The sequence below is a fragment of the Amaranthus tricolor genome, chromosome 8 (genome assembly GCF_026212465.1).
Source record: "Amaranthus tricolor cultivar Red isolate AtriRed21 chromosome 8, ASM2621246v1, whole genome shotgun sequence".
Lineage (NCBI taxonomy): Eukaryota > Viridiplantae > Streptophyta > Magnoliopsida > Caryophyllales > Amaranthaceae > Amaranthus > Amaranthus tricolor.
Genome location: NC_080054.1, coordinates 23540523 through 23554370, shown reverse-complemented (window position 1 = coordinate 23554370; position 13848 = coordinate 23540523). Strand labels below are relative to the sequence as shown.

At 33.2% G+C, this 13848-nt stretch overlaps 1 protein-coding gene across 1 annotated transcript; it reads right to left on the bottom strand.

The window, feature by feature from the left end:
* Positions 1-6: 6 nt before the first annotated feature.
* On the bottom strand, positions 7-10216 carry LOC130821450 (peroxidase 17). Its single transcript, XM_057687237.1, has 4 exons — positions 10079-10216; positions 7435-7651; positions 2700-2891; positions 7-665 (listed from the first exon to the last, which is right to left on the bottom strand). Exons 2-4 carry the CDS (start codon positions 7642-7644, stop codon positions 63-65), a joined length of 1005 nt encoding a protein of 334 aa, XP_057543220.1. The 5' UTR covers positions 7645-7651; positions 10079-10216; the 3' UTR covers positions 7-62.
* Positions 10217-13848: the final 3632 nt, after the last annotated feature.

Here is a 13848-nt window from a genome sequence, read left to right as displayed (position 1 = left end):
GGTAAATGAAGTACTCTATATGCTATGTTATTAACTTGAAGAAGTACCTAGTTAATACAATATCAAAATGTGAGCAAAGGAAGTTTATCACAACTCTTAGGGTTATTAACCACCCTACAATTCCTCCGAACCTCACCGGGCTGGCCCGACTGTAAATCACCCATCTTCAACATCCCCTTCACAAATTCATCGAAAAACGCCTGCTGATCACGACTAAATTTAACCACCCATTTCCTTGTTTCCTCAAATGTGTATAATGTTTCATCAGAATTCAAGAATCCTCTTCCAGAAACCAAGTCTTTAAAATACTGATTATCAAACAGTGCAGGAGTTGCATCCAAGTTTCCTGTCACATTTTCATCCCCACCAACAGGACACAACTTATTCAACTCCTTCCTGTAATGTGGCTCGATTGCAGGATCAGGTTTTCCTGAACCGGATTGATTGTAGAGACGGAACATGATTGAGAAGCATCGACCTTGGCCAATGGAGTGGGACCCAGAAAGGGATACAAGGTCCTCAATCGAGAGGTCGAACTTGGCGAATAGGTCTATCAACGAGCTCGCATTGGCTCTTGGGCTGGGCATGATGTTGTCTGAGTCTTCTTGACTTGCATACAAACTATCCTTTCTTCCTAATCTCACCTCCCAATCTGGCCCTCCACTCTGTTGCAGTGAATGACAAAGTGATTAAGTTTATAGTGCAACTTGCATACTAAAGACATTTGCTTAATGTTTGTTCCAACAGGGACAAAAAGAAAGACATGTTGGAATAAAAGAAGTGTGTTAATTGTCCACATATTCTGTCCCTTTTGTTTCAAATTGTTATTTTTTAGAATATATTCTGGGCCCTAATTGCTGAGGTCTCAAAATATGTCATACTATTATTTACAGTTTGCTCTTAAATTGTATTTTATTTTTAATCTATATGTAAACATAGTCAAGTGGAATCTTATTTGATTCGTCTCAACACAAAAATTATTAATAACTTTTTACAATTTTTAGTTATGCACCTTAAGAGATATTAAGACTTCAATATATATCTTAAAAAACGTGCCCAAATAAAATGAAATAAACTCAATGAAATGGAGGGAGTATATTCTAACATTAGTGATAGAGTGCTAGTGACATTTTTCCTCAATCCTCACAACATGTTAACTATGAACTGTTACTATTAGTAGTAATTTCAAAGGGATTTTTAAAGTTATTAGCCCATAACTTATTTAATCTTATTAGATTTCATAAAAATTATTTTCTTTAAAATGGGTGAAATATGTGTGAGATATTAATAATATTGCTATAGTCTAAACTTATTTTTATTAGACTTTATTTGAACTTATTGAAATTTATATAATTTATTAACTCTTATTTTAACCTTTTGTTCCTAAATTAAGCATGTTGAATATTTGTTTGATTTTTTCTGAAACTACATTACTTAACTTAAATAGCATGTTTTTATTATCTAATAAAAGCAGTATTTAATTTTCCAAAGAAATCCACCTTTACTATTCCGTTAACATTCTGTTCACACAAAAGTAAATTATTTAGGGATATTTTTAGTTAATGTCTTTTCCTTTTATCTCTAAATATTTATAATGGTTGTAATGTAATGGTTATGTTTCACAAAAGATTAAATCTCATAAAATCAAAAGTATTGTAAATTATTGTTCAAATTAAATTGGTAGAAATAATTAAAGATTTTGGAAAATTTAAATTAGACTCTACGCTATAGTTTTATGGATTTTAATCAAAACAATATATATATATATATATATATATATATATATATATATATATATATATATATATATATTTGGTAAAATTAATCGCTGTCTATTTCTTAGAAACAAAATGTGGATCAATATAAGCTCAAAAGACCATGAGTAAAGCTTTGTGAAGCACCTTTTTTGGGCATAAAAGACATTTTTAGCTAATTTAAAAATTATTTGTCAATTAAGTTTTTGAATAAATGTTTCAAGAGATTTTATTTTGTAAATCCTCTAATAAACATCTTTAGAAGTGTTCTTTTGTAATATCTTTTGAGATAGTTTTACGTTACTTCTATTAATTACCTTAGCTTGTAAATGCATATACTAATAAATAGAAGTATTAATTTTTCTGTTTCATTTTGATATTTTCATAATGAATATTCTATTTAAGAAGTTATAAATTTGTACATCTTCAAAAAAAAAAGTTATAAATTTCTACATGATTTTTCATAAATATTATCTACAAGTTTTAATATATCCTTGTAAAATACTTTTAGATTCAAGTCAACATATAAAATATAATAATATAAAAATACTATTATAATTTTTTATGAAATAAATTCATAGGTATTAATCTTCTTACAAGTGTTTTAATAACTGTGTAAAAAATAAATGAAGACATCAAATAGGATTATATTACTTTGACTTTGTGATATATTTTATTTAAATGAGACCAAAGCTTTATAGTTTTTTATGTAAGATTGTAATGGATATCTAAAAATGGCTCATTAAATTATATTCAGTCTATCTATATGAAGCTACAAGTAAAGCGTTGATTGATAACACTCTTTTTATTATCACTAACGAGAATAAGGTCGCATAAATTTGACTCTAAACTCCGCTTACTTGAGAAATATTTTATGGCTTGGAATTATGAAATATTATCATAGTATAAATATAAAAGTATAGTGAATAGAGAGAAAAAGGTTACCAAAGCAACAGCATCTCTAGCCGCCATGATAATAATATCGGCACAGGACACAATTTGGGGACATATTTTTTCGAGACCATCTTTAATCTCATCAATAACTTCGAATGATCTTAACGAGTTTATATTTGAGAGTGCGAGTTTCTCCCCTAACATTGTTGGTGTGTCATCTAACAATACCGACCCATCGCATCCCTAATCAAACAAATACAATTTAATTTATCATTTTCTCATTAAATTCCAAGTATTAAATCTTTCATCAATTCAACCAACAAAACTTAAGGGCTCAAATACTTATTTATGCATAAAGAAGAAAAAGAAATTATAAAAACATAAAAGTAGTCTTAAGTACAAATAAGATGATCAAAATTAAAAAAAAGTAAAAATGATAAATAAATACTTCCATGGTCACTTTTAAAATGCAATAGAATGAGTCCAATTAAAGTGTATGAAGATATTCATGAAAAGTTTGAAATATCTAGATAACAATAAAAGAAAGTGATGCAGACATTTTCAATAAAAAATATAGCCAAAAAAAAAAACGAATTAAAAAAGAAAGTATAATATGCAGAGACAGAGGGAGTAATGTATGTTATCATGTTATGGAAAGTTAAAGAAATGAGTAGATGAAAATATAATTTAAAATGTGTGGATAAGAATTAAAAATAGAGTATAAGTAGGGACAATTATGAATCAGGTCAAGTCCAACTAAAGCTGACCTAGACCATTTAATTTTTAGTTGACCCAGAATTAAATTCGGATCCTTAGGATCCAAAAATTTTAGACTTAAACTCCAACCTGATTTGACGGGATTTATTTATAAATTTTATATTTTTTGAAAGTTTGATTAGTAGTAAACTAGGTCAATAGATTGTACATAATCTAAAATTAAATCCAAATACATATAGAATAGACTTTGAATGAAATTTAGAATTTAGATTATACAATGGGTCCCTAGAGTGAAATTGAATATCGCTCTTATATGGGTCTAGTGATGGCCACGGGGCGGGTTACCCGGAACCGAACCGGTCCCGAACCGCTTGGAACCGGATCCGAAACCGGAACCGTTTGCGACAGGTTCCGAACTGCCCCGAACCGCGGAACCGTGAAACCGCCGGAAAAAAAGTTGTCGGAACCGTGAAACCACCGGAAAAAACTTCATGAACCGGACCTAAATACCGCGGTTTGGAACCGGAACCGTGAAAAACTAGCCGTTAACTAGCCGTTGCAATTTTTTTTATAAATACCCACCACTTTCAATCATTTTCATTCACAACTCATCTCTTCTCCTACTCTCTCTACTTACGCTCTCTACTTAATTCTTTTATTACGCAATTATTCTCTTAATTACATTATTAGTCTTTTAATTATTTCTTAATTTAGTTAATTACATAATTAGTCTATTAATTATTTATTTATTTTTTATTTCTATTATTATTTCAATATTATCAATCATGTCTTCATTTTTGAAAAAAGCCTCAAAAAAAGTTACTAAAGTGGTAAAATCATTGGGAGGTTCCAGCTCCTCCAAAAGAAAGGCCACTTCTACTCCGTCGGTATCAACAACACCTTCCATTAGTAATTATTATTATGAACCAAATTATCCAGAAGGGTACGACCCAGAATTACATAATTATGCAGAAGAAGTGGAATGAGAAATACAAATTGATGAAGAAGAACAACAAGAAGAGGAACCAACGACCCCTATTAGGATACATATATCTCGACAGTCATCAACAAGATCACATTAAGAACAAGGAGAACAACAACAACAAAGACAAGCTCGTGGTAAACGAGTCAATTTCCAAACTATCGGTTAGTTTTATAATTTTATTCTTCAAATTAATTAAATTTTAAATTATTTATTTATTTAATTATAGTTTTATAATTTTAAATTATTTATTTAGATGAAGATGAACTAGTAAGACAACCTTTTCCGGCAATGCCACCTCCTGGTGGTAGAGTTGTTTCACATGTGTGGTCGTATTTCACAAAAGAACTAACCGACAATCCAGATGTTTTCTTATGCACTTGTCAAATTTGTGAAAGTTAAGGAGTAAAGCCCTTAGTTTCATACAGTTTCGCCAGAGCTAATACTTTTAAAGTTTTTTATACATACATTATATATTCATATTTTATAAAAATTTATTTATTGTGTTTTGTGAATACGTGTTAGGTGGTGGTACGGGATCCTTTAACAAACATTTGGCAAAGAAGCATGGAATCACAAAAGAAACTCATGCAGCAAGCGGCAGCGGGACCACAAGTGGAAGCCGACAGACACAGTGGGACATTCACAACACAGGTATGCCTTTTAGATATAATCGTAATGATATGATTGATGAATTTTCTAAGTATGTAATTTGTGATGAATTGCCTTTTAGCCACGGTGAAAGTAGGGCACACGAGCGTTTCGCTAGAAAAACTTTGCAACCACAATATAGAGCAATCCCTAGGAGCACTCTTAAAAGACGCACAATTAAATTATATGAATCAATGCGCTATGAATTAGTTGAAATGTTTAAATCTTTTAATGGTAGGGTTAGCATAACTGACATTTGGTCTGCTCCCCCACATTTAGAGTCTTATATGTGTGTAACAGCACATTGGATAGATCAAAATTGGATTATTCAAAAAAGAATAATTGCTTTTGAGACAATGCCAGAAAGACATACCGGTGAAAACATAAAATATAGATTAGTAGAGATATGTAGAGAATGGAACTTATTAGATAAGATATTTTATTGTTCAACTGATAATGCAACTGCTAACATTAAATGTATAGAATTTTTGTATAACGAACCTGCATTTAGTTTTATCCTTGGGGGTAGCTTATTACACATACGTTGTTGTGCGCATATAGTTAACTTATCTTGCCAAGCAGGTATAAAACAATTAAGCGATTTATTAGAACCAATTACAGATATAGTGAAGTGGCTTAGGATTGGAAAGATAAAGAGACGATATAAACAATTATGTGACCAATATCAACTAAAAAAAGTGTATTGGTCATTAGATACTCCTACACGTTGGGGCTCAACCAACGATTTATTAAGAAAGGCGATTGCTTATCGTCCAGTTATAACACAACTGTATAGTGAGTGTACAGCTATATAACTGATGACACTTGGGAATTAGCTATAGGTGTACATAATATATTAGAAGCGTATGACCACGCAACTAAGATTTTTTCATATGTTTAAGAACCGAACGTTCACTTAGTAATAAGTGAGTGTATTACTATTTTTTATCATTTCCTTAAACATACGCATGATGATACTAACCCATATTTGAAGCCGATTCTTGCAGATATGATGGAAAAATGGAAGACATATTTTACCGATTTTGCTTATATTTATGGAATTGCAACCATTTTAGACCAATGTTTTAAAACTGAAGTCCTTACTAAAGTAATAGGATTTTACTACCAATCGTTAGATCGCCCGCCTACTGATGTACATAATTATGTTGGAACATGTAAAAAATATTTAGCAGAACTCTATGATTATTACGCTAGTGTATATAACCCAAATCGCGATACGTTTAGGCGTGCTAGCGTTTCGGCACGTCCCTCTTATTATAATTCGATAATAGCTAATATAATGAGTCAAGATGATAGTTTTATAGGATCATCTTCTTCTTCACCCTCCACCTCATATTTAGAATTAGATAGTTATCTTAAACACCACTTCGAAATTGACCAAGGTAGCTATAATATTTTAGAGTGGTGGAAAGAAAAATCTGTAAAATTTTCCATTTTAGTGCAGGTAGAAGAGTTTTGGACGAAAAGAGATCTCGTTTTGCTCCACATAGTATTCAAATATGTGTTTGCAAGAAAGATTGGGATCAAGCGGAGATTCGAACACAAGGACTAAGAAGCGATGATGATCAAGACGACGATGATGATCCATGGATGATGATGGATACATCTGCATCATCGTCAGGAGGAGAGTCAGCGGAAACATCTAACCAACCAGATGATGATGACGAATACGAATAGGATCAATCGGACAACGATAAATCAACATTCAACAATTATAAATAAAAGCTATGACAAAGAACTACATGAGCTTTGATTCCTTCGGGATACGTAGGCAGCTTAGTATTCCTTTGGGTACTAGGTTCAAGTCCATTTTCTCCCTCTTTTTTTATTAATCATCTTTATCGACATTATCATTGATTCGTTTCTTATTAATTTATTTTTTTCATTCTTTTTAGTAAATATTTTAATAACGATAAAGTTCGCTAATAATCAAGTAATCATCAAAGGTACGTCCGGAATATTATAGTATTTTTTTATTATATAAATATTTAAAGAAAAAATAAAAATGGAACCGATGGTCCGACCCGCCCGTCCCGTGAGTTGGAACCGCCGGAACCGCCTCATGAACCGCCGGAACCGCCTCATGAACCGCCAAGGAACCGTTTGGAACCGCCCGGAACCGGAACCGGTCGCGACAAGTTCCAAATGGAACCGGAACCGGGTGGAACCGGAACGGACCCGGACCGTGGCCATGCCTATATGGGTCTAAAGAGAAGATCTGAGTGGATAGTGGATGTTGTGTCAGAAAAGTTTCAACACCCACACTCTATGTTTAAGGGTGGTTCTGAAGTGAGTCCAGGTCTATTAGAGTCTTCACTCTTTACTATCTCTAAGCAAGGGTCATAGAAAAAATATAGTTTAGCAAATTTAATAGAACCAACTAGAAAGAGAAATGAGAACAGAGAAATTACTAACATTTACAAAGCAATCATGGAACTGCAATCTCATGACAGACGCGGCACTTCGAGTTTCTCTGATCATAGCCTTCTTCATGATCTCTCTCACCGTCGATTCTGCTTCTGGGCATGTCTTAGAGTAGAATCCAGGCTGAAGCTCAGCTTCTCCGGAAATTATATGTATGAAGAATAGACACAGGATTATGGAGCTCAACATTTTTTTGGGCATCCCACAACTTTACAAAGTAGATCAAATCAATATTAATACACATAATATAAAAATTATCTTCTGTTAAAAATAATTGTTACAATTAAATAGTAACTACTGTTCATCAATTAATATTGTTTTCCTTTTTGTTCTTTATATATATATATATAGAAGGAACAACGTAGTTATATGTGTAATGTGTGATCTTATTTTAATCATGCTATTGTATTATTGTATACTATCATAATATCATTATTTTTTTATTTATAATAAAAACTAATAACCCGTTTGGTAATCGATACTAAATGGTGCAATTGTTAATGAAAATTGAGTGTAATTTTAATAGAAATATCTTTTGACAAGTTTAACAGCCATGGTGATACTCTTCAACAATCTTATGTTCTTCATAAAATTCAATTCAATGCGTTACCATTTAAACATGTGATATTAGGCAGTAATGAAAAATTATAAAAAAGAAAAACTTTTTTTATAATCAAACTTTCATTATCATGGAATGACATAATACAATTAATGAAAATTTAATCAATTCTATTCCCATCATTTAGTACTCCCTCCGTTCCTATTTGTTCTTCCTATTTGGGTATTTCACAAAGATTAAGAAAAAGAGAATCTTTGGTGGTAGTGGGTATTATTTTAATTATATAATAGTGAGAAGTAATGATTGTATTGGAAGTATGAGGTTGTAGTGGGTATTATTTTAATTAAATAGTAGTGTGAAGTAATGATTGTATGGGAAGTATAAGAGAAAAAATATTTATAAATAAAAGAAAATGGGTACATTAAAAGAAAAGGGGGATTTTAAGGGGTAAAAGTGAGATAAAAACTTTCTAAAAATAGAAAGTATTCTAAAGTGGAAGAACTTTTGAAACTACCCGTTATAGTAATGTGAAAGATCAAAAAGGAACGGAGGGAGTACTATTTATCAAGCGGACCATAAATACATTTACATCAAACCAATGTATTGAATAAAGTGAAAGTAAGAATTACATAATTAATTTGAACAAAAAATATAGTAAAAGCTTTCATATCAAAAATGCAAATACAGAATTGATTATGTGAGTAACCCAAGACAAGGGAAAAAAAAGTTTTAGGAGAGGAGCGAGAAATATCGGATGAAAAACTGAAAACACAGAGTAGTTTTAGTGAACAAAAATACATTTTGTGTGTCAACTTTATTTGATCACTAAATTAATTGATTATTGGTAGTACAACACTGTAACTTCAGTTCTCTATCTTCTCGAATTATCTCTGTACTTTTGCCCATGTTACTCTTAGTATTGATGGGTCAAAATCATGAACTGAATAAGGAAGGTACTCTTATAATTTCATCTGTTTTTCAAATAACTTACTCATGATTTTTAGTTTCACATTCATTTTTAATTTAATCCGAATATTTTTAGTGAAAAAATTAATATGAATAAGAATAATTCACGAATTACGGCCTTAAAATTTAGTACTTTTGTAAATTACAGTCTCAATATTTATTTTGCAAATTACAGCCAACAAAATATCAAAATTTATAAGTTTTAAGCCAAAAACACAGAACTTTCATCACTTAATTTAAACTTCTGACCAACAAAAAGGTTAGAATTTTGAGTTTTGGCCTTAACCGATAAATTTTGATATATAATGGTTGTAATTCGAAAAAATAAACATTAAGTATGTGATTGAGTGTTAAATTTTAAGGTTGCAATTCATAAATTATTTTATAAATAATAAAAATTTTCGCTAATATTTATACAATAATATTAATTTTTAATTAAATATCAACAATACCAACTTAGGCATGTTATGACTGTTAATCATCAATTACCTTTATTTTTCAAACACATAACCTACTATAAATAAGAAAATTAGTAAAATAGAGAAATTAGTAAAAAATTCTATAATGGTAATTTTTCTATATATTAGTATTTTTCAACCATCTTTTATTTTTTTTCCATAACTATTCATTTAAAATCATATCCAATAAATACCGCTTGTAAAGCGATAATTCAATTTGTATATTATAAAACTACTCGATGTTAAATAGTACTGCAACTTTAACATTTACGTTTAAATTGAACAGTTCTGACAAATACAGCAAAATTAAGGGAAAAGGGGAGTAAAGCAACAAATAGAGGGATGAAGATGCAGAATTTTTGTTGAAGCACTAATTACATCAATATATTTTTTTTTAATTTGAAGTAGGCTAAAAAAAATTTAAAAATATGAAATTAATCTTTTAATTAGTGGTGATAGATGATTATAATGAAATGAACAGAGATGAAATGCAAATCATCGATCACTAACTTTATGATTTTCTAGATACAATTTTATTTTTGTAATAAAAAGTAATTTAATAAAGTGATTGAAAAACAAATAGAAAAGATTTACAAACCTAAAATTATACTCCAAATCTTAATTAGAGAAGAAGGGAGGATGTAAAAAGTACCTGAGGATTGAAGGAATGACGATTCGAGACGAGATGAGAAAAATTTAGGAATTTTTTTTGACACGAAGGGTTTTTATAGATGTGATGGTTTTTTAGTGTTGAAAAACGAAAATCGTCAATTAATTGATATTATTTTCGGTGTTTTAATTTAGGGAACATTTGTTTTTCCCCATCCTTATATTCCGCCACCCTTTTCATTTTATCGCCACCCCCTCTTGAGTAAATTACCATTTTACCGTTAGTTTATAAAAAATTAACAATATTGCCATTGAGGGTGAAATTCCTATATATACCACACTCCACCTAAAATTATTCTCACTACAACTAAATACAACTCACTAAAGCTAAATCTCGGAGCAAAAATTAAGTACAATCCCCAAATTATTAATCGAGGTAAGTTATTTTTAATTTAATTAGTTGCAAAAGAAAAAAAAAAATTTCAAAACGAGGCGCCCAGATCTGGGCGCCTCGTTTTTAATTTTTTTTTTTTTTTTTTCGTGTATTTAGGATTAATTAATATAAATTTTGAATTATTATTGTAAATTTGTATGTTGTAATGTGTAATTTTTATATTTTTTAGTAAATTTTATATATTGTTTTGAATGCAAAAGAAAAAAAAAATGAAAAGGAGGCGCACAGATCTGGGCGGCTCTACCCCGGTTCAGGCGCCCAAAATCAGGCGCCTGAACCGGGGTAGAGGCGCCCAGATCTGGGCGCCTCGTTGTGAATTTTTTTTTTTTTTCGTGTATTTATGATTAATTAATATAAATTTTGAATTATTATTGTAAATTTGTATGTTGTAATGTGTAATTTTTATATTTTTTAGTAAATTTTATATATTGTTTTGAATGCAAAAGAAAAAAAAATTTGAAAGGGAGGCGCCCAGATCTGGGCGCCTCCCTTTTTAATTTTTTTTTTTTTCGTTATATTTAGGAATAATTAATTTAAATTTTGAAGTATGTTATTATTTTTGTTAATGTTATTATTATTAATTTTATTTTTATTATTATTGTGATTGTATTTTTTTTTTATTAAATATATGTTAATGTTATTATAATTAATTATGTTATTATTAATGTGATTGTTATTTTTTTTATTATTATAAATATGTTCATGTGTTGTTTTATAAATTATTAGTGTAAATTTGTATGTTAATTTTTTTGTTGTTTTATTATTATTATTTATCTTTGAATAAAACTGTAAAAATTGTAGAAAATGGCTGGTAATCAAGGAAAAGGAAAAGGTTTTTTTTAGGCAATTGTTGAGAGGTAATAGTTCAATGCCTACTTTACTTACAGGGGACCCGCATGAGAGGGGGGTGACGGGTTCTGCTAGGAGGGCTAGGCATGAAGAGGCTATCAGACACAGTGAGGCCCAAAGGTCGAGTACGCTGAACCAAGTGCGTACTCCTATTGATGACCAGGCTGACAGCCTCCAGAGTAGTTGGGGGGTTTATAGTGATGATGATAATGATGCTGATGATGTTCAGTTCCAAGGTACTGAGTGTCGCCAAGTGGACTGGGCTGTTGTTCGCGGCCCCGACGGCAAATTTGCGCGGGGCGGCCCGAGTTCTTCTGCCGCATCTGAGCGCGCAGGACGTAGTTTTGTCGATAATCAGCCCTCACAGTCCACTAACACGGACTGGTTAGTGACATCACCCCAGCCCGGTGGGCCGACAGATACGCGACTGATCCCTAGCTATGGCGGGCACATAGCTAAACTTATTTATGACGGCTCCGAGCGTACGCCTCCGATTCTAGAATGCCGTATTAGGAAGAGACCGGTGGAGTCCATCATCGGATTGAAGGATATGTCCGATGCGCTATATGATGTTCTACCTGCCACTTCCCTCGGCCGACTACCGGTCATTATGCACCAGCACATCGATTGTGCTTTGATATCTGCGTTCGTCGAGAGGTGGCAGCCGGATACGAACACCTTCCACATGCCCTGGGGAGAGATGACGATTATGTTGCACGACGTGCAACGCATATTGGGTATTTCTATTGAAGGTTCTCTGTCGGCTGAGCCTTCGGAGGCGGAGTGGGAGGTTGGTATCACCAATCTGTTCGGGGAGCCTCTGTCTGAGCTTCGGCGTAAAGGTTCATTCACCGGCGGATGCATAACCGTTGCTGAATTGATGCGGCTGTGTCATAGGTCGCAGGCCATGGATACCCAGAAGACAGCGTACTACATGGCTGTCATCGGCTCTACCTTGTTGGCGGATAAGTCCAGAATTGGCATGCGACCTCACCCGATACTTGCCGTGAACGACGATCAGCAGGACGTGGCCTGGGGTGCGGTGACCTTGGCGTTCTTGTACAGGCAGCTCGGAATGGCATCTAGGGCTGGTTGCAAGACCATTGCTGGATGCCTCACATTGCTCCAGACATGGATCTATGAGTACTTTCCCGCTTTCCGCCCTCATGCTCGCCGAGAAGATGTGCCAAACATGACTAGGGCGGAGATGTGGACACCGAAAAAACCATGTAGTGAGCTGGACATGTTGAGGGACTGCCGCAAGGTTCTTGATTCAATGACGTAGACTCAGGTACTGTACATTACATTTTGTCATGCATGTTGTTTTCAATTTATAGTATTTTTTTGTGAACTTCGCTTGTATGCAGGTTGAATGGACTCCCTACAGTTCTGCTGCTGGTGCGTTGCTGAATGATCACCCACGCACCACCGTAATCGGGGGTATCACGTGCTTTGATGTTGTGGAGGTGTATTTGCCGGAGCGGACATTGCGACAGATTGGGTTCGTGCAGGCTATTCCTCTCGCTCCTATTAGACCAGCCAAGGCTGTCCGACCGGCACACGGTACCTACTACGTGACCTTTCCTTCTGCTGCTGTATATTTGGAGGCATGGAGTAGGTTCCCCTATAGTGCCCGCTTTGTTGAGCAGGGACTTCGTCGGGCTTCTGTTCCTTTTGAGGCTGAACCTAATTACGTTGATTGGTTTAAAGTGTGCTCACACCCGTAGATAGCCCCGGACGAAGGGCCTACTTCCGGTCTTGGTCCTTCTCAGAGCAGATCTGAATACGTGAGTTTTATTATCATTTTTTTTTTAGATTATTTTTTTAATGAATTAATAACGGACATTATCCTTTTGTGTTTTCAGTTCCTGAATGAATGGCCCAGTCGATTCGGTCCACTGGCAAGACTACCTGCTAAGGTTGCGGATTTGAACCCCCGTCAACGACATGCGTTAGAAATATACCTTAATGATTGTAGAGATTTATTTGAAGAATGGCAACTTTTTAAAGGGCATGACCCTGCATAGTCTGTACTGAAACTATTTTACATTAATTATTGCATTTCTTTTCGTCAATGAATGTCATTCGTATGCACAATAGTATAATTATGGATTATATACAATTTATAATGAATGTCGTGTATAAATTTTATGGAGTATCTAAATTTACAGCATCATCAGCGGTGGTATTAGTTGGTTGTGAACGTGGCCCGCATAGATTATTCCAGAGCATAATCCTCGTACTAAAATGTGTGTCAAGATGTTTGGTGAAATTGTCAGCTGCTTCTTTCCAACTTGGATGGATCGGCGGTAGAGGGGACGAATCGTCGTTCATTAAAAGTTGAACAAAATGATTTCTATTAACCCAACATATATGTATTACTTTATTTACACTATTCACGCCCGATGCTTTCCTTAACGGGAGAATCAAACAGTTGTATTGCGGATTACAGTCAGCAGAACCATAATAAGCAATGACAATGTTTAGAAATGTTGCTGCAGAGTACAAAG